This window comes from Eublepharis macularius, chromosome 18 (assembly GCF_028583425.1).
Source record: "Eublepharis macularius isolate TG4126 chromosome 18, MPM_Emac_v1.0, whole genome shotgun sequence".
Taxonomy (NCBI): domain Eukaryota; kingdom Metazoa; phylum Chordata; class Lepidosauria; order Squamata; family Eublepharidae; genus Eublepharis; species Eublepharis macularius.
The window spans coordinates 13268558-13290519 of NC_072807.1; the positions used below are offsets into that span (position 1 = coordinate 13268558).

Genomic DNA, 21962 nt, shown 5'->3' on the forward strand with positions numbered 1-21962 from the left:
GGATTGTGCTATGTCACACTAACCCTATGTAGGCAACCAAACCAAGTGCTCTTGGCGTAATAGCCATTATATGGCTTGCTATAGCCTAGGAACAGTATATGCAGTGCGAATGGCCTTTCCTCCTTCATAGAAATGGGCTTGAATGACCATGCTTCTGTATCTTCAACTCTTTTTTTTTTTTGCATAAATTCATCACTTTTAAGAAGTAAATGTTCTCTCTTAAAAAATCAGGATACTGGATATCCCAGCTGTATCGGTCAGTGTATAATTATTGTAATGTGCCACCATTGTATGCTCCTAAAGATTTCTCTAGTGGACATGGTGACTGTATCCTGAAAGGGGTTCCCATTCCCTGATTTGGCAAAGTCAGAAGTGGCCGATTATGATGCTGTCAACTTCATTGCCTTAGAGGCTGCAGGCCAGGCAGTCACACCAGCTCTGATGGGTTGACTGTATATTTATTTATGTAGTGTAAGTCAATATGATCAACAGCTGGGGTGTTCAGTAAACAATACAATAGCATATGGTTAGAAGAAATACGAAAAACAAATCCAAATACAGATCTGAAAACAATGTTGAAACAAAGCATAAGCAACTTGATACGATATATTAAATCACATGGAAACTATCCAGTAGGAGCATTCTTACAGCAACAGAAAATACACAGTAGTGGAGTCTACATTTTTCCAAACCATCTTTCTGAGCCATTTCCTTACAGCACAGCCCAGTTACCTGTTTTAAAAAGCCCTCCTGAATCATTCAGTTTTGCATAGTTTGCAGAAAGCTAGGAGAGTGGGAGCTTTCCTGGCCTCTTCAGGGAGGCAATTCATCAAGGTGGAGGCCACTACAGAGCATGCACATGTATGGGCAGATGCTGGTTTTGCCCATTTGCAGGGTGGTACCTGCAGAAGGCCCTATTCTGATGTTTATGCAGAGCATAAGGGGAGAGGCAGTTTGAATGTTGAGGTGTAGTGAATGGCTGTTCTGCTCTTTATTTCTGCCAGAAGGTTGTATTCTGTATTAGGGATTTTTATCCCCTGAGCCTAAGCGTATGTTTCGGTTGACTTAGAATATTGTCTAGTGATGTTTGGTAACAAAGAGCTTTGTAGCCTACTTATTTTATCATAAGCTTTTATGAGTCAGAGTCCCAGAAGTGGTATTAAATGTAACACTATTTTTCTTTCTATACCAATTTTCATCACATGGTTTAAACGTAAATTCACATCTCTGAAAAATATTTAGAACGGAGGTTTATTTAATAGTATGTTGTAACATTTGTCACTCCAACCACCTAGTAAAATGATAACAGGAACATAGTGGCGTTAAGAGTATTGTCTAGTGCAAGTGTTTTTTGTGTGTGTTCTAGAAGCTGGAAATTATGAAATAACTAACCAGCACGTTCGGCAAAATGGAAAATTGGAAGATAATCCCAACACCGGCAGCCCCCCACGAACTACGTTACTGGGGACCATATTTTCTCCTGTCTTCAATTTTTTCTCACCAGCAAATAAGAATGGCAAGTAGTACACAAAGTTGCACTTACGTATGATGTACTGTGAAATTCCCATAAAGAAAATTTCTCTTCTTTTCAGCAGGAAATGACAAATAAGGATGTGTTTTGGAGATTCATTTTTAAAAATCTTAAATCTAAAATGAAAACATGAATGTTAATTCTCAGACAGCTTGATCTGAACGCAGTGGCAACCTGTAAACTGAAATCTCATTTCAGGAACTGCTGGCTCAGATTCTCCAGGGCAAGCCGTGGAAGCGGAAGAAATAGTGAAACAGCTGGATATGGATCAGGTTGATGAGATCATCACCAGCACTGCAACCTCAGCCAATGGAGCATCTTACACCAGTCAAGCAGTGCAGGTCAGGTCAGCTATCAACAACGGCTTGGAGGAAGTGGAGGATGTGCCTGATCGTGATCTGCCCCCCCTCACTGGTAAGGGCCATGCGTGTTTTGGTTCTCCTTTGGGCACTTGCACCCAGACCCGTTCATCCAGTTCCAGCGCACACCAGTGAAACAAGCCAAGGTGGCCTTGCAGTTTATACGGTTGTCTGTCTGTGATGACAGTGGGAGGAGCGATAAGTGTCTGGGTCATTTGCTAGATCTATTTTTTGTACCAAGCAGATTTCTGGAGAAGTGATGAAACCCTTGGCATGGTCACTTGCTTCCCTGTTAAAGGCAGTGGGTGATTGGGTCCTTCTCAGTCTACAAGGGCCCAGTTATGTTAGTCCACCTTTTGAGACACTGGATCTAGTAAGTTTCCAGAAAGCTGCGGGGGGGACGGGGGGGTGTTAAGATACAGGCCAGTGACTGAAGTAAGGTCTTGATGAGGATTTGGAATTCCAGACTCCTCAAAACCCTGGACAGTATCACCCTCCAGAATGCTCTTGTTTTACCAGTGAGCTAAGACAAATAAAGAGGGTGGGGAGACATCTAGAGGGTTGCTGGCAGAAGACTTAAGCCAAATCAGGGTGAGGATGCCATAGAGCAAGTTTGAAAGTCTGTAAAGTGGCTGTGATTGCAGCAAAGAATTCCTTCTTCTCTGCTGCTGTTGCACCTGCTGAATGCCTTCTAGCTCAGTTGTTTAAATTGTGCACAGCCTGGCAGCACAGAGGCAAGTTTTGGCCAAATTGGAAGTAAAGCCTTCTTAATCCAAGACGGGTAGCAGTGCTAGTCTGTCTGTAGCAGTGGAAAAGAGGAAGAGTCCGGTAGAAGTGAGTTGTGACCCTACCACAAATTCTGTTAGTCTTACGGGTGCTACTGGACTCTTCCTCTTTTCCTCTTCTTAACCCAGTCCAGCTTGCAGTCTGGCTTGGCAGTAGAGGTGTCAGAAGCACCGTCTACTCAAATGTATGTGGATGCTGAGGATTATGGGAGGGCCATTTCATGCAAGCTGGATCTGCTTTAGTCATAGTTGCTAAAATTGCATTGGGAGAAAGTTAAGGCACCTAAGGCTCAGGTTATTGACAGTCTTTTGTTACAGGGATGCTTCCTGAAACCTTTAAGGGAACCTGTTACTGAACTTTTATTTTAAAAACCTACAATGCCAGTACATGCTCAAGCTGGCAGTAGACTGGTGTCAAACCTGTCCCTTTTGTGCAAAGTGACTGAGCAGAGCATCTTCAGGTATTTTGGGATGACACATAGGGTCCTGACCCTTTTCGGTCCACTTTAGGTCAGGGTTGGGAACCAACTGCTGGCTTTAAAAGCTCAGTTTACAAATAGATAGGGATAGTGCCTTGCAGCTGGTTTTGCTAGACCTGTCACCAATGCTTGGCACCATTGATCATGCCATCCTATTCTCCCACCTGGAATATGAGGTGGGAGAAAGAGTAGACCTCCAGTGGTCTCAGTCTTGTGTATGTGAACACAGAGTGGTCAAGGGAGATGGGGAACTAGGGGGCCAGTAGACTGGCAGAATAATAGCAACGACAACGATGACGACAACAACAACAACAATCAATTTATATACCACCCTTCAGGACAACTTAATGCCCAGTCAGAACAGTTTACAAAGTGTGTTATTATTATCCTCACTACAATCACCCTGTAAGATGGGTGGGGTTGAGAGAGTTCTGAAAGAGCTGTGACTGAACCAAGGTCACCCACCTGTTTTCAGTTGGAGGAGTGAAGACTCAAACCCAGCTCTCCAGATTAAAGTCCTGCTGCTCTTAACCACTATTCCAAACTGGCTTTCAGGCCAGTAGACATACAGCCCGTGTTTGCAAAGGGAATCTGCAAAAGGGGAAGGACTTGTGGAGGATGACAGCCACCCCCTCCTCCCAGTCCTCCAGTGTTGGGTTGATGGAGGGTCACGCACACAGCCAAGCGGAGTTAATTGGGACAGACACACCATGTCACTCCCTTTCAACCAAGTCTCGGTTACACAAGTCAGATCAATTTTCTCTTCCTCTAGCAATCTGAACAGGAGAGCAGTTTTGCCCCTCGCTGATATGGCTTTGCAGAAGACTAGTGGATATAGAGGAAACAGAGGCCCTTGCATCCGCATCTCTTGGGATGCTGTGGAGATTAGATGAGCAGCAAACGTTCTGTCCTAATGATGGCCATCTTTGAAAATTCCCACCCCTATATTTACCAGCCGCCATCTGCACTGAAATAGCACATTCATCGAACATCCTACCCTGTATATAAATTGCCTCCAGAACTACTAAGAACACCTCCCACCATGTTCAGTATCCTTCCACAGAAAAGCCATAAAGCTGTGCAGAGCTGACTACCTGGTGCGTTCCATTAGTGTTGTCCAACAGGTCTTGGTTGACTTCATTTTCAGTGCTTCTCGTGTCGTCTGGGTATATAACTCAGCTGTCTCTCCCCCTCTTTTGTACTAGTGGAGTTTCTTCCAATTTCGGTGTGAGAATGGCTGGGCCCCTGGCGCAGATTCCTCAGACAAGATCTCTTGTGCTCTCTCCCTTGAACTGTTAACCAAGAGGCTTGTTCTTGGTGCTGGGGTGCTGACCTTTTGAAGCTAGAGAAGTGCAGTTGCTCAGCTTAAGCAATGCAAAAGACATAGGAAATAAACTTCAAGCAGGCGCTGTGGGCATTTCTTCCCACCCCTGAGTACCCAGTTTGACTCGGCTACTGGGTTCAGTTCAAGGTACTGACTGTCAAATACATGGCAGCTTTGTTCAACTGTTGGTGGCTTTTGGAGTGTGCCACCCTATCAACAAGCGAAATCAACAGCCACCTGGATTCACTTCCTCTGATGCGGCCCCCACCGCTTGGAACGGCCTGCCTGAGGAGGTCAGGGGGGCTCCCATGCTCCTGTCATTCTGCAGAAAGTGTAAAACAAGAGTGGTTCAGGAGGGCATTTCCATGTAGGTAATAGGGCTGAACTATAACAGAATGGTTTAGGAAGGTGCTTTACAAAAGGAAAGGGGCTGTGAACTATACTTCTGTGTGTACATTGTATTATTCCCTATTGTGCTGCATAGCTTCTATTGATGTAATACCATTTTTCTTTCTTATATTTGCACTCTGTATCATGTCTCATACTGTATTCAGAGTTCTCTAATCCTAATTCTGGTATGTTGCTTATTAAATGTCTCTTCATATCAGTTATGATTTATGCTGTGTAATCCACTTTGAGTGTCAGTGAGAAAGGTGGACTATAAATACAGTAAATAAATAAAACAACAAACAAATAAATAAAAGCATAGGGCTACCTTTAAAGAGAACGCAGAAACTTTGGTTAGTACAAAATACAGAAGCGCAGTTGCTGATTGGAGCATGGCACTGAGATTCCTAGACAGCTGTGTTAGCGGTGCGGTATGTTTCCAGATCCAGTTGATGGTGCTGGGTTTAAACATTTCATGTCCTTAACAGCCTAGGGCCCACATACTTACTTACTGGTCTGCTTTCTCCCAGTAAGAGCCAACAAGGGCTCTTCGCTCCTGACAGCAGGAATCGCTTACTAGTCTGATGATGAGGGAGGTCCAGACTGTATCGGTCCAAACAAGGCCTTCTTTGTGGTAGCTCCCGTCCTTTGGAATGGAGCATCCATTGAAGTTAGGGTTGTATCATCTTTGTGGTTGTATAGAAGAAATGGTAACACAGGGCTTTGGATTAATTTATGATTTTGATTTTTTCTGGAGAGAGAATACTATTTTTTGAAGTTACAAACGTCATGCACTTGTTTTATGCACTGTTTTACTATTTTATGGAAACTGCTTTCAGCAATGTGGAAACACGATATATAAATCCATTTTCAGTAAAATGCTGCTGACTTCCAATCTGCTTCTAAAAGAAACATTCCCTCTCCCTCAGATTAACTAAGTAACCGCTAATCACGTTTTCTTAGCGCCAGTGTCTCCAGACAGTGGATATTCGTCAGCTCATGCAGAAGCCACCTATGAAGAAGACTGGGAAGTCTTTGATCCGTATGTATTCATATTTTATTATCGTTTGTAATTCTAAGTATTTTATGGGATACATTTAAAAAATCATTATGAGTTTGCTTTGTTAGTGATTAAAGGAAGTGAGCCAACTTTAAATACTTTATAATACCTTGATTCTGACAGCCACAGTTGAGGGGCCTTGATAGTTAAACTGATATGAAACAGCCTCATTTAATCTCAAGATTCATAGGCACCCCCAGCCTCTTTTTCATATAGGAAGTAGTTGCAGGGTTTGCCGTGTCCAGCAGGGACCTGGATTGTATCAGGCACTGACTTACAGTCCTAGTGCCTTATGCTGGTGCGCTAGCCCTTGATACTGACTTTGTTTCTGAGTCGTTCACCATCTTGGCAATCACTCCAAAAAGCCTTCGCTGAAATAAACCAATATTATCTTGATTTGTCTTCCTCCTAGCTACTATTTCATCAAACACGTTCCACCGCTGACAGAAGAACAACTTAACCGGAAGCCTGCTCTCCCACTGAAAACCAGAAGCACACCAGAGTTCTCCTTAGTTCTCGACTTGGTAAGGATTTTGAATTATGCTTGGTAGAAATGTGGACTTTGTATTGTGGCATTTTCATGGTGTACAAATTGGGGGGGGGCGGGGTTTAGGTGTGGAATCTTTTCAGATAATACTAATCAGTTGTTAACGTTTGACCTTTTAAGTCTTCCCATTTTCTTAATTCTTTGTAGGATGAAACGTTAGTCCACTGTAGTCTAAATGAGCTGGAAGATGCTGCACTCACTTTTCCTGTCCTTTTCCAAGATGTTATTTACCAGGTAATCAAAACCCACGTGGGGTGAAGGGGTAAACCTATTTGTACGAATTGATGGGCAGACACTCATCTCGCCCTTGGTGTCTTCTTGCTCTCCCTAAGTGCCAAAAGTTAAGTGGTATTGCTTACATTCTATGACATTTCGTTAGGCAAGTTTTCAGATACGTGAAGTATCGTGGCACACTGCTCAGTATTGGGTCAGTTGCAAGGTTGATTAGTTGTAAAGATCTCAAAAGTTAGGAAGCCAGATGGATTCCTCTTACCTATATTTCTTTCTAGTAGTCTTTCCAGCAAGTGGAGGCAGGAATACTGAAAGTTTTCAGTGGTGATTCATTTGCCAAAGAAGAGCTCCTCACAGACACTCTTCCTTGCCCGAGGAAACTAATCCATGCTATTGAATTGCTTATTTCTGCAAAAAAAACCAACAACAACAACTTTCCAGAGCTGCTGATTATTTGCCCTCAGAACAGATCCCCCTCTTCATTTCGAAATGCTGCTTTTGTGGCAAGAGTTGCTTTTGTTGATGGAGTCTGCCAGATTGCTGGCTGTTGGTTGTGCTTCACAACACATTCTTAGCTTCCATCTACTGGGCGCTCAACAATTCTGTCAAGGAAAGGAGCAGGGGAAGGAGGAGGAAGAGGAGGAGGTGTGTTCCAGCAACTGCCAAAGATGCTGCACTGACCCCGGCTGTTGTTCTCAGGTCCCTATTGTGTGATGTACCTGGGAGTAGCAACAGCTTCCCTCCATGTAGTTCGCACGATATTGGACCCCTCTGTAGTATCTTTGGAGAATGACATCAGGCACCTTAAACGGACACTTGTCCAGGTACTTTACCCTAATTTTAAAACTTGTCTTTTGTCTTTTGTTTTATTTTTAAATTCTTTGAAATTCTGAGGCTTAAAATGAGATTAAAAACCAACAACATGGGTTTCATGTCTCCTGTTACGGTGATGACCATGTTTAGTTTCCTCTTACACTAGAAGGGAAGAAACAGTTGATTCTTGGATAGTAAATGTAAAAGCTGGAAATTTGCTTTGGCATTCTTTCCACCTGTGTCGGCTGTGACTGCCATGCTCCGTTCTCACGTCGGACTTGAGTGCAGCTGAGTAGCAGACACTGTTCTACGAAGTTCTTTATTTGATAAGTTTTTAAAAGAATAATTCTGTTAGTGATCTGGGACATATTTGATTTGGGGGGGAAATTAAACCTAGAATTTATATTTTGACACTGCCCAAAATGGTCTATTTTGCCTGAAATGTGTTCTTGATTTTTGAGCAGCTGTCCTCGTGTCACGGGGGCTGGCATCTCATTATACTTCAGCTTCTGCAGTTATTTGCCTGGGAGTGTAGTGACTTCCAATCCTTACCCTGTTTACTGATTCTGTTTCATTAAAAGTTCCTTACAAGTAAACAGGCTGAGAAGTGCAGCTGTGAACGCTCCGCAGAGGTGGTCCTTATCCATGAGCATTTTGCATTTCAGGGACATTTAGAAGTGAATTTTACTGTTTTCATTGGTACCATTTTCCAAATATGTGCTTAGGATCAAGTTCATAGTCATTTAAGGCTGTTACAAAAACAGAAGTTGCTTCTTGGGAAACTCGCTTCTACCACTTTCTTTGGAGACCAAGAATCCAGGCATTTTATCAGTATCTGAAATGTGAAATAAACTCATTCTTCTCATTTTGGTTGAGACAAATTTTGGGTCTTGCGCATGCACACATGCACCTCCAGGATACCCTTTAAGCATTCCTTGCTTTTTTTCTGCTGACAAGGTGGAAATAAATGTAGAGAGAGTAGAAAGGAATATATGAGTGGATTTTAACTGTAGTGCGCTATTAACCCTTTAAAATAATAGTTGAAGTTGTCCTATTTTTTGCTATGTTCTGAAAAAGTAGCATTTAGTCAAATTCAAAAAGGGTAGCTGTGTCGATACCTTGCAGAAAAAATCATCAGGAGCTCTGAGACACGGGTTTTGTAGGCTGGAGTTGGTGTCATTAGAGTCTCCAGCATTTGGAACTTCCTTGCTGAAGACAGTAATGATGCTGATAAATACATGTCAGGACAGCAGTCAGGCATTGCCGAGAGGGGAAGCTCCACTGGGTACTGTGCATTGTCAGTGTGACTGGGGAAGTGTCCAGTGCCTGGCTCTGTTTTTGGATGATCCCTTTCTGCTGGATGCCTGGGACTGCGTTTGGTACACAGGTCTTCGACGGCGGTGTTAAGTGAGATGAGAAAGATGTTCATGTAGTCTTTGGCAAGTCTGCCTAACTTGCTTCTTTACAAGGGGGGCACTGAAAATTACCTTAGGGATTATCAGATGGGATGAGCAGGACCCAGGTGTCCTCATTATTACCAAACAAATCTCATTTTTTAAAAAAATCTTCTTTTTTCCCACTTGACAAAAATGTGCATAAATGTCACTTTGTTCTGATCTGGAAGTGCTGCAGACTTCAGGGTTGTAATACAATCTGCGTACAGTTACGGTTTTGTAAATGCCTTTCTGTTTGTTTGTTTTTTCCCCCTTATGATTAAATTTACATATAAATGTTGAAGGGATTTTTATAGTGTACAAATAGAGTGCCTGTTATGAAACACATTGATTGGAGATGATGCGAAGGTAACGTTTGTGGAACACGGGCTTGCTGGTTTTCCCTTTGCCACTAAAGGATGCATTATTTTTCTCCAGAGGAATATTTTCCTCCAACCACTGGCTCGATACCCACCTGCGTACCAATAGAAAATCGGACTTGATGCTTTCAAGGGTATTGGTGATAGAATGCTGATGTCATCACTGTAGCCTATTTCGTTAATGAAGTTTTAATTATTCTTTCTGAATAGAAATCTGTAGGCTTTTGAAACATTTTGGCTAATGGCTGCTCGGCATCCCATGCAGCAGAAATGGGCTTCCATGCCTTGCTTGAAGCTTTGTCCTTCAAGGGTGGGTATGGAAAAAAGGGTGACATAGTCTGGAATATGTGTAGCTGGGAAAGGCATGTTTAACTTCTTACTAGGGGTGTGCAGGGCCAGGGTGATTCGGGTTTCCCGATTCGGTTTACCCGAATCGGGGGGAAAAATTGGAATAAAAGGAATTCTGAAGCAGCAAGCCACTTCAGAATACCCAATTCGGAAAGATTCGAGTTTGCTTCGTAAAGATTCGGCCCTTGTTTTCAATGGGGAACATGCTCCCGGCTTTCCAGGAGCCTGGGGGGGGGCGGTATTTTCTTTAGGAAGCAAACCAAACTTGGTGGGGACCTTCTTCTAACTCTCCTCTAACAACCCCTCAAGTTTCAGAATGCTTGGACTTCGGGGGGCCATGTTATGGCCCCCCAAAGAAGGTACCCCATCTCCATTATTCCCTATGGGGAAAAACAAAAGGGCTTTCTAGGTGGCTTGGGGTGGCATTTTACAAACAAAATGCACCCAATTTTCAGGGGACCTGCTCCTACCTCTTCTCACACCCTCCCCCAAGTTTCAGGGAGATTGCACTTTGAGGGGCCATGTTATGGCCTCCCAAAGAAGGTGCCCCCATCCTCCTCCACTCTCACTATCCCCTATGGTGAAAAACAAAGGGGCTTTCTACATGGCTTGGGGTGGCATTTTGCAATTCCGAATCGGAGCCAGAAATACCGAATCTTTCCAGAACGGGCCCGATTCAGGTTTTTAACCCGAATCGGATATCCGAAGTGCACACTCCTACTTCTTACAAATCGGTGCACATACTTGCAGAGCTCTTGTAAGGGAGGCTTGCCACACAGACCCTTGGAGACTTTGCTGGTTGATACTTTTGAGTTTTCTTACTGATGGAAGATCCAGAGTTCTGTTAAGATGAGAAGTTAAATAGATAAAACTGTGTATAGTTACTCTGGATGACAAGTTCTTGTAAGTTCCCTAAATTCTAATAGAAGCTATGTTCATAGATCCAGAGGAGTTAGCCGTGTTAGTCTGTAGTAGCAAAATCAAAAAGACTCCAGTAGCACCTTTAAGTCTAACCAACTTTATTGTAGCATAAGCTTTCGAGAATCACAGTTCTCTTTGTCAGATGCGTGGAGGGCAAGAAGACCTGTTTCTGGTCTGACCAGTTTCTTCTTGCCCTCCATGCATCTGACGAAGAGAACTGTGATTCTTGAAAGCTTATGCTACAATAAAGTTGGTTAGTCTTAAAGGTGCTACTGGACTCTTTTTGATTTTGCTAAAGCTATGTGGTATAGAAATGAATTATTGTCTCTGCTAGAGGCAAAAGACTTGATGGATTTTGTGTTGTTTCCTGACCACAGTGTTAACTTCTGAGATATTTCCTTGGGCCTGAATTACAGTGAAATCCTAAGCAGAGTTATTCCAGTCTAGTCCATTGATATCAGTGGGCTTAGACCAGAGTAAAACTCTGCTTAGGATTTCACTGTTAGTGTACTAATCTGACAGAAGCACTCTGTCTGAAGGAGAACTCACTCGTCTGAGGTTCAAAAGTTTGATTTTTTTTAAATTTTATTTTTTCACAAATGGGCTTTAACTTGGCAGTTCCATTCATGATATCTCTGATGGAACCTTAACTAGTTGGTTGCCAGGAAGGGAGAATAGCTCTTTGGGGTAAGAGAATGCTCGGTACATTTGCTGCTGTATCAGTTGAAATAAATCACTGCTATATGTTGTGATGTTAGACCTGAAAATAGTATTAGTAACAAATACTGTATTATAAATTCTTATTGCTGACTCTGGTGTTAACAAATGTTTCACTGGACAATTTACCAGCTCTCTGTAGTTTTACTTTCAATGTGAAACTTTCTGATTGTTGTACATTCTGTTAAATTGTTTTTGTGTTCTAGGTTTATGTGCGGTTAAGACCATTCTTCAGAGAATTCTTGGAACGTATGTCACAAATTTATGAGGTAATGTGAGTTGCCTCGGTCTTGCACAGGTGTCTTTTCATGATTTCATGGTTGGGCAGGCGATAACTGTCTCCTTGCTTCATTCGTAGATCATTCTTTTTACTGCTTCTAAGAAGGTGTATGCAGACAAGTTATTGAACATACTAGACCCTAAAAAGCAACTGGTCAGGTAAGCCTGGCCACAACCCATTGGGAGGGAGACACCTTTACGATACAAAATTTTATTATTGCATTTCAGAATTGTTGTCCTCTTGAAACACTGCAGCATGTACAGATGCTCAACACACATGTTTTGCTGCCCTTGTGTGATGAAAAGCTGACTTGATGTCAAAAAGAATTTCAGTCCAGTGGCATCTTAGAGACCAACCAGTTTTTCAGGGTATAAGTTTTCAAGAGTCAAGATACATGCTTTTGAACTCGTCTTTAATATCTTACTTTCAAAAGCTTGTATCTTGTTCGTGTCTAAGGTGCCCGTAGACTCAAATCCTGCTGTTCTACTGCAGACCAACCTAGAACTTCCTTGATTTCAAAACAAAGCCTTAATTATACTAAAAATGGGCATGTTAGTTGTGTAGTTAAAGTCACCAACATGGAAAATTAACTTTGGCAGCATGGCTAGTGATCTTATCTATGTGACCCCTGAATTCATGGTGGTTTTGCTGCTGTCAGCCTTCATGCACGGAAAGCATCAGGGCTTGGTTAATTTGGCTTCCTTCCTTAGGTCTGCACATGGGACTCAGTATCTATATACAAGAATGCTTTGCCATAATTGACCATATGAGATTTTCTTCTACAGTAACGGCATGGGCCTCCACCTCCTGGTCAAATTAATCATTAAAGCTATGTATTCTCCTTTGGTCTTGAGGCTTTGGGCTCTCTTAAATTTATACTGTTGTGAGAATGCTGCTGTGTTTGCCCAGGTAATCCCCACTTGATTAATTCAGTTAATCTTACATTGCAGGGTATGGTCACTTTTTATCAAGCTTTTGCTAGGGTACGGCATCACTTGGCCACAAGTTTAGAATGATGATTGTACAGCAGAAGATGTAGGTTTTGTTGGTGCTTGGGCAGGTGGGGCTGTATTCAGCCTTTGGGGAGATGGGCTTCCTCTGCAGGCAGCAGCTCCACAGTCTGGCAGTGCGGGAGCCCATGTGACTTCCATGGCACAAAACACCAACTTTGGTTGATGAGCCAATGGATTGCTTTCTAAGAAAGGGCAGAGACTTCAGCAAGAGTTCTCCATTCACTAATTTAGTACAAGATCTCATTGGTAGGGCTTCTTTTAAAGACCGTTCGGAATTATCCGCTCCCAATACAGTAGCTAGGCAGTTCAATAGGGATTCGCCATTAATGATTATATTTCAGGATGGGTAGAAACCAGTGATGTAAAAATAGTTGGATTATCATTTAAATGTTTAAGCTGTTCCATTTCTTGTAAAAATAACCTAGCTTGAAATGAATTGACACTTTATGCAAACATATAAAATTGAACGTATTCTGTTAGAAAAGCTGCTCTTCCTTATAAAGAAAAGTGGGAGCAGATACCTTTGTTAGTTGTCAGTGCAGCACAGCAATTTGTCCGTTTATATTATGAGTTGATTCCGGGACCAGGAGCAAGAAAGTGATCTTTTGCTCCTGAGCTACCCAATAATGACTTCGGCTTTAAATTTTGGATTTGGGGTGATGCTGGGCAGTTTATATGATGAACTAGAAGGGCAGGCATAGGAAACATGTCTGGTGTTGATTCCAGCCCCCACCTCTCTATAGAAGCCTATTGTGGCTGCAGGTTTTTTAAATGGGGCAGTGAGCATTATGTTATCTAGAAATCATCCGTGTATCATTTTCTTAAGCAGTGAAAATATAAAGTTATATGTAAGAGAGAATAATAATGGAATTTTTAAAAGTTAAAGCAGGCCTTCTTCCCTTGGTAATATAAATTGATGATTTGTCTCGATTTAAATTTGTCTACTCTGGCATATTTTTCAGGGCAGAAAAATTTGCACTGCCTCCTGATTTGTTTCTGGGCACAATATAAAGGTCTATGTGGCTTTGAGGAGCAGTATAATTAAAGGGATGCCTCTTCTAGAGCTTCCTTAGAGGCTCTGCTCCCATTGCCCCTCCCCTCTTTGGTACTGGGTGGCCTTTCCCATGATTGTACTGCTTCTCTGGTAGCCAGCGTTGGTCTGCACATGATGCCTGAACAATGGTACTGCAGTTTGCTGCAGTTTTTTAGCTTGTGAGTTGTAGTAAACTGCCTTGAATATTAATGGCACAGAGGCAGAGTAGAAGTGCTTCACATTCAATAAATGTGATGGTCTAAGCGCAAAACAAAAAGTGTCTGTCATTAGAAAGTTTGTGCTTGAAACTGAGCCCGTCAAAATGGGGAAGCTTTGGAAGAGCAACCCTTCATTGTGCTTGTTTTTCTCTTAAGTAGTTCGAATGTATGTTTTTCTTTTAAATAATTGCAGGCATCGACTTTTCCGTGAGCATTGTGTTTGTGTGCAAGGAAACTACATAAAGGATTTAAACATCCTTGGTAGAGATCTCTCAAAAACCATCATTATTGACAATTCACCACAAGCCTTTGCCTATCAGGTGAGTGTGTCTTCTTCTTTTTCAAATCTCACTTTCACAAATGTGGGAAAAAGTTGTTTGTTGACGTATTAACTATTGAGTGGCTTCTGATTGGGAGAAAGCAGTACCTCCTCCTCCATGACCTCTACATTGTTGGGGGATCTACTCTTACACGGAGGCAGCATTTCTACACAGTTTTGTCCTAAGAGCGGGAGTCCTTCCTCTTCCCTCTCAGAGGGCTGTCCCTCGTGTCTGCCTGATCCCCCAGGGGCAAGGACAACTCCTTCCCAGTCTGTTCTCTAATATCTGCTGTTAGCAACTAAGACAACATGATGGGGTTTTCTTCCCCATCACAGCAAGTGTCTGGACTCTTGTTATGATACCACTACCCACACACACATGCATGCCTGCGCTCGCTACTTGAACTATGAAGGCTGGGTTTTTTTGTAGGTATTTCTATTCCACCAAACTAACACGGTGGGGTTCTACAGAAGCACAAGTGGAAAGAAGATTGTTGAACACTTCCACCCCCCACCCCGCTAATCCTTTGCTTAGTGTCAGGGAACTGTTCTAAGTGAATTACACTGCCACAGAATTGCATCTTGCGTTGTCTGGATGTGTTTCCTACCCAGCCTGGGCCCAGAGTCACACAGAGGCAGCCTCAGGTAGCAGAGAAACCTCTCCTCTGCCTTCCCTCATTCTGCCCTAGCAGGAGCTCCTGTCTTACATTTAATATCCAGCTAGATGGAGTAAGCACCCAAACGTGGACTTAGATCACTGCACTGTTTGTTTGTTTGTTTTTTGGGATCATTGACAAAGTGACAAGACAGGCAAGGTTGGAAGGAAAACAGAGATGGTTTTAACAGAGTAGACGGAGAAAGCGTATTGAGGGCGGTAGACAAAGTAATACTTGAAGAGGTTGCAGCAGAGGTCAGTACAAGTCTCTGTGCTCACACAGTATTTATTTACCCAAACTGTGTACTGCGTAATTCAGAGAATGGAGAGTTGAGGAGGGAGACGGGAAGAAAGGGGATCTCAAGGAGAGTGGGGGGGGGGAGATATTACTTGGTATGGAGGTGTCATTTGTAGTGGCTTATAAGCAGTCAGGTAGGCAGTAATCCAAGCAGACCTCTAACCTACCCAATCCCCAAGTTCCAGGCAGCATAACTTGGCAAGGGGGCCATGTGGGGATCCAAATAAAGATTTGCGAAATAATCCCAAGGGCAGTTGGAAAAGTATGTGGCGAAGGGGGAGGGAACATACCCTCAGGGTATGCAATGGACTGGCCTGGTCTTCCAGTGAAGCAAAAGGCCTCCTGCCCTGGCCCCACTGCTCCGGCTGCTTTTGGGTGGTGCAGCAGCAGCAGCAGCACAGTGTCGGTGAAGTTGGCATCACACTGATACCACAATGTTGCTTCTGGTGCAGATCCAGAAGTGACATCACTACATTGACATGACACTCTAGGATTCACCCAAAATGCTATGTGATGCCATTAACAGCCAGTTGCCAGCCTGAGTATACAGACATACTGCAGAGCTAAGCATGACTTGAAAGGCTGAGGAGTAGTTTATGGTTTAGGGGCCAGAGAATAATGGGAACAAACGTTTGTTTTTTCCGACGCTGCGGGGTGGTGGTGGTTCCAAGTGAAGTCGAAGATGACTCCTCTAATGGGACAGGGGAGAGGTATGCCCAGGAAGAGTTTTCACAGCAGTGAGTTTTCCAGATAAGGAAAAGGAGAAAGGATTAAGGAGAAGTGTGATACAAGCTTTTGGAGTAAACTCCATTAAGCTACAGGCTGAGATTGGGGGTGGGGTGGGGGTTAGTTAGTAAGACTAAGGCAAAGTAGCCAAGTATTGTGCCCAGTGGAATCTTGATTGGATTGGAACACACAGAATACTAGTAACTAGAATTGAGGGAGACTGGTTAAATCATTTCTCTTTGGATTTCTCCCTTGTGTAATGCCACTGTTTTCTGCCACTGAGTGAGCTGGCCATTGTGTTTCATGATGAAAATTCAGAGGGGTCTGCTGCTACCTGTTCTAGCTAATCTTGCCTCCTTTGTCTTGCACACACCCTTCTATTTGAAGATTCCACAGTTGTTTATTTTTTTTAATTTATTTTTTCTCTTGAACAGGGGCTGACCAAACCTTTCTGAGAGTCTCTCTACACTATACATCTTACACGAGGACTCTCAAGTGTAGGGAGACACAATATTAGCCAGGAAGCGTAATTTAAAAAGACAGAGCCCGCAGAGATTGCTCCTCAGAGGGTTTGTTAATTTCATCTTCACCTCCCCCAAAGGGAGGTGAAATTGACAGAGCCTTTGAGGAGGCAAAAATGAAATTAATAAACCTTCTGAGGAGCATCCTCCACTGGCTCTGCCTTTTTAAACTACCCTTGTGTAGAGAGGTGAAATTGACAGAGCCTTTCGCTCTGTCTTTTTAAACTATGCTTCCTGGCTAACATTGTGTCTCCCTACACTTGAATGTCCTCACGTAAGATATATTGTGTAGAGAGGCTCTGAGTTTGGTAGGACAGGTGGGCTGGTTACAAACCAAAGGGGTGCTGACTAAGACTGAACAGTTGAGGTGAAAATCTGCCTTCCTCTTAACTGTTTGTGCAAGAGGTGGAAGCACTTTCTCCTAATTTCCACCTTTCTCCTCCCTGCTGGTAGCTCTCCCATTTTCTGTATGGGGTTCACCTAATACTCAGTGAAATACTTCTGGGGTATGAAGCCGGCAGCTGGTGGAGGAAAGACGAAAAAGTGGGGATAGATGTGTCTCCTCGGGTTTTCCCCCGTAGGATTAAGAACATTTTCAGCTGGAAGTGGCTTTAGCATTTTACAAAAATACCGGTTGTCTTCATGCTGCATCAGTTTCGAGCAAGTTGACAGATGTGGCCCGCATGCACCTCTGGATCAGGTGATAGGATGTGCTTCAGTACTAAGCATTGCATTTCTTGAACTGAGTGTTGCTGGTGTTCTCATTTTTGTTACGTTTTGTACATTTTTATAGGAAACAAAAACATTATCATCTGTTGACTCAAGAATTTTCTCTCCATTAACTCTAGTGAGCTCAGATATATACTTGCACTCTGGGTTTAAAGGTGCATCCCCTCCCCCAGCTGTTTTTCAGACTTGGGGGAAGTGTAAAGTACAGTTGGGCTCATGAAGGGCAAGCTGCAGAGGAAACTTGCTCAGCTGAGAAGGTGGTTTGAGGAGGTGCAATTTTATGTGCTTCTGAGTCATAGCCAACACCACCGTCTCGCTTCTTTTTGGAGAAATTCTAGCACAAAAAGTTAACTTGCTGTGGCTTTTTTTTTATTGCAGCTTTCAAATGGAATTCCTATAGAGAGCTGGTTCATGGATAAAAATGATAATGAACTCCTAAAACTGATTCCTTTTCTGGAGAAACTTGTAGAGCTGGTATGTACTTCAGAAACTGATCTTTGTATCTCTTGTAGCTTCATAAGATTTCATCTGCACATGCTCAGGATACTAAATTGGATTTTAAAAGCCTCTTTCTCAAATATCTGAGAGGCCACTAGGCTTCTGTCACAGTCTCTTAACCTGCTAAGAGTATATACAAGGGAATGTAAAGAGGTGTTCTGTGTAGCCCTTTATGTGGGCTCTTTGTCTCTGAAAGGTCAGTGAGCCAAAGCCCCTTCCTAGTTCAAGGATAATGGCATTTGGTGGAGCAAGTTGTATGGGAGTAAAAGTAGGGGATTGTGATCATAGCTAAATATGTAAAGTGTCTCTGTGCATTATTTTTATATCTTGTCTTCACTGCCTTGGCCCTGTAGAGTAAGATTGGGGATGAATTTAAAATCCAGGTTTAATGGATTCTCTCTGAGGAAGTATTTGGGACCCATGAAAATTTTGTATAGAAAGGACTGTGCAGGTGTTACACTTGGAGAGAACAGGATCACGCCACCTTTTCTCACCCGCTCCCTACATATAATGTATATAACTTCGGAACAAAGCCTGAACATGCGCCTGCAGTTTGTACAAGTGTGCAGAAGTGAAACTCCGCATGAATGGGGTGGGCAAGATCCTGTTCTTCTTTCTTCCCTGTTCCATGTGTGTTTCATGTCCTCTAATATAATTTCTGCACTGTCTCTCATTCCCTGGATTGTGCATTTACTGGCAGAACTGCAACTAGGAGTCTGGACATATAGAATTCCCTATTTCAGTTCCAGGCCTACCACACACAGTACCCGTCTGCTAACTCTTCTCAGCTACTAAAACAGAGCTCTAATAATTACTTTGTGGACTTGGGTTATATATGTATGTCATTTACAGTCCGCCTTTCTCACTGAGACTCGAGGTGGATTACGCAGTGTGAGATTAGTACAGTCGATTATCAAGGACATTTCCATACAGTGTCAAGGACAAGGGTTGTAATAATTTTGGCAAATAAAAATATCTCTATTGGCAGTAGTTAGAGTAAAAATACTGTTTCTAACATGGAAGAGATTACCTTTTTTTGTTTGTTCCACTCTCCAGAATGAAGATGTTCGACCTCACATCAGAGACAGATTTCGTTTGCACGACTTACTACCCCCTGACTAAACACCATGCCTTTGTCAGATGACCGAGGGGGGAAAATGCAGGAACCTTTTTTTTTTCTTCCTTTTGGACTAAAACAAAAACATTGCCATTACTGTTGAAATTTTTGCATTTTTGTACCCTGTCTCACTTTTCTTATCTCTGATGCCCAACAATAATCAAGGGTCACAGAAGGACTTTATATATCACCAATGGAATACAGATTAGTACAATACAGCAGGTAGGCTAGGACAGAAGTGTCTTTAGAACTAGTGCAACTCCATTTTTTTTTAAATGTACAGGACATCTGCCGTTTTTAAAGAATTCTGTTTCTGCCACCAGCAGTTTGACCTGTAAAAATGCAGGATTTTATGAATAACAGAGATTGAAAATGGACTCTTTGTTTTCTCTCTGTTCGGTGCTCTCTAAGTGGCTTTGTAGCCACTTTTGTGTTACTTTTCAGATCCTCATTTCAACAGGAATGGCCAGTAAACGTTGGGTTGGGGTTTTTTCCTGTTAAGGTTTATAACCTTTTTACATTTTTGACCTGTATTAGATTTTAGAAATTCATTATGCATTCCTTTTAGTTGAGGCGGCTTCATAGGTTTTTTTTTTTTCTTCCAGAAATAGCCAAATTTTATTAGTTTTCTATGATACGATTGGATGGCCGTTTTCCTGCTTTGTCTGCCTGCATACTGTATATTTGTTTAAATATATTATCTAGTTTTTTTCCATGTAAGTTTCATTTAGAAATCTGCGTTTATATATGATTTTGTTTTTGTTTCTGTAATATTCTACTGTAATGGAAATCTTTTCAAAAATCAAGAGACTGGCTAGCTAAGAAGAAATATAAGAATTAACTAATATTCAGAATATTTAAACCATTGTGATGGCATGTGCTCTGGACAGACTATCTCTTGCGGTGGGTCAATGGTTGATGGACAAGAACCAATACCTCAGAGTCCACTGTGCAGACGAGTCCTTTCGGAGACCTTGTGTGGTCAGATGCCGTTTAGCTTACTGCTGTCTTCGGTGTCCTCCAGGAATGAAGTACGGTGGGAGCAGTTCAGTATCTGAAGCTGGCGTGCGTGGGTTGGTGGTCCTTCTGCTATACAGTTTGTTACAATCAGTTCTAAATTTTGTGTAGCATTGATCGCCCCACCACAGCAACTATGCAGAATCCTGTGGTCCAGTACACTCCTTTGCCACCAGTGCAGCTGATACGCTATCAGAGTGGTTTCCTGGGCTCTGTGGAAATGGCCCTCAAGCCTTGGTTCTCTAATGCAGCTCACACAAGAGGTGGATATTTTTTTAATGGAGTGTAATCTCCTTTTTAGGAGGCTTTTTATGGAAGGGAAAAATTTGTAAAAGTTAGTAAGTTTGCCTCAAAACTGCATTAACATGCCATAGGCTCGGGCTGTTTTTGTGTAAAGGATGTCGCAGAATGGCACTTTTTCTAAAGAGAAGTTTGATATTTTGTATGCTTGTTAAAGAAAGTACAGTATTGGAAATTAAAGGTGGACAACTGATAATTGAGAAGTATGTCAATTAATTTTTTATGTATATTACCTGTTTACTTGTACAATTTTATTGTACAAATTACACGCAGCTTCATTTTCCAATGAGTCCTTAAAATAAGGAAAATCTTTTTAGGAAAACATTTAATTTTTGTATTTTTTGATTTTAAAAGGCATGAGTTATGTCAACTTTTTCCAGTGTATTAATGAAAATTTTAACTTTTCATCAGGTTGAGTGTTTTCTTACTATATTATCTGTTGTATATGTAGCTAGCACATTGTGTCACTGAACTGTTTAAAAAAAAGTTAGCATGTAGAGCAAGCCTGCTTTGTGGGAAATCATTATTCATTTAAAACAAAATCATGGTGGATTTTCTGCAAAAAAGTAAAAAGTATTTGCTATCCAGAATGCTGACTTTTTTTTGTGTGTTTTAAGAAGGTGTTTGGTTTGCAGGAAAATGCTACAGATTCATTTAATGGGAATCTTTGAAATGTATTTAACTTTAGGGCATCTGAGCATCTTTATGCTGTTTATCTTAATGTCTTTATTGAAATAAAATGTACATAATGTTACATTTTTAAATATGTGTGTGCATATATATATATATATATGCACTTCAGTTAAGTGTGCGTGTTTGTGCACAAGTGACCCCTGTAACCACTCCCTCCCTGTTTTGCTAATAACAAGGGATAAACACGCTTGATCTGAAAATGTAAAGTTGCAAATTTCTCCATGGATTCCTTTTAAATAAAAGATAAATTTAAGAATAGTTATCCCAGAATATTGCCAGTTGGCAGCTCTGGCGGGGCTCAGGCAGTTGGAATCGAACTAGCAGAGGAGGCGGCCAGGTTGCGTTTCTTCAGCACCATCTGCAACGGGGAGGAGGGGCCGTACCAGGAGCCTCCTTGAGGAGCAAGAGATCCCTGCCTTTAATTGTGAAATGTGGGTGCAGAGAGAGAGAGAGAGAGAGAGAGAATGCGTGCGCCGCTTTCCCATTACCATAACTGTTTGTTTGTTTGCTATGCTGTATTAAGAGATTATTTTCTACAGTTCACAAATAAGTAAGTCCAGTATATTAGACCCTACCCTGAATAAAATAATTGGTGGACATTTCTCTGCGACTCAAAAGAAAACTGTACAGCTCCTTTTTAGAGTACCTTTTAAAAGCATTTGTGCATTTTCAGTTAAGCTAACAAACACATTGCATATTTCAAATCTACCTGTTCTGTGATGTCTGGTCACTGAAGAGAAGAAAGAAAAAAAAACAAGAATGTGAGCTCTGACAACCTGGGTTATCAGAAATGTAGGGAAATCTACAGTCGTGTTTAGGATTATGAAACCAACCAGTGCAGGCTGCTCTGTAAATACATATTAAAGTATTGTTTTGTAATATGCTGCAAGTCTGATTTTTAATTCTCATTTTCCCTTTCAGGGGAAACATTAAAAATGCTTGTATAGTGAGTTCCCAAGGCTCTGAGAATCCAAGTCTTTTGGTACAGTTGGGTTTGGTTTTACTGAAGAGGAGGAAAATATGTTAAAAGTCTTCCTTTTGAACTGTATTCATAGCTAAGGACTTAAGACAAATAATTCCTTCCATGTTTTGTTTATGGAAAAGCTTTGTAGAAAAGAGGTATGGGACCTCAAAGAGTATAATGGCACTTAACCCAGTTGAAGTCTTCCTTGTGTAATAATGTCCAAAGTTGTTCAGGTTGTCTAAAGCAAATTATTAGCCATATTTGTC

At 41.9% G+C, this 21962-nt stretch overlaps 1 protein-coding gene across 1 annotated transcript in view; it reads left to right on the forward strand.

Moving 5' to 3' along the window:
- CTDSPL2 (CTD small phosphatase like 2) overlaps positions 1-21615 on the forward strand; it is a 45201-nt gene extending 23586 nt beyond the window's left edge. The window contains exons 4-13 of the mRNA XM_055002819.1: positions 1367-1516; positions 1730-1945; positions 5829-5907; positions 6338-6449; positions 6620-6706; positions 11522-11584; positions 11674-11753; positions 14053-14179; positions 17486-17581; positions 18662-21615. Coding sequence (XP_054858794.1) covers positions 1367-1516; positions 1730-1945; positions 5829-5907; positions 6338-6449; positions 6620-6706; positions 11522-11584; positions 11674-11753; positions 14053-14179; positions 17486-17581; positions 18662-18727 — 1076 coding nt within the window. The 3' untranslated portion in view covers positions 18728-21615. The remainder of the gene's footprint in view (positions 1-1366; positions 1517-1729; positions 1946-5828; positions 5908-6337; positions 6450-6619; positions 6707-11521; positions 11585-11673; positions 11754-14052; positions 14180-17485; positions 17582-18661) is intronic.
- The last annotated feature ends 347 nt before the right edge of the window (positions 21616-21962 follow it).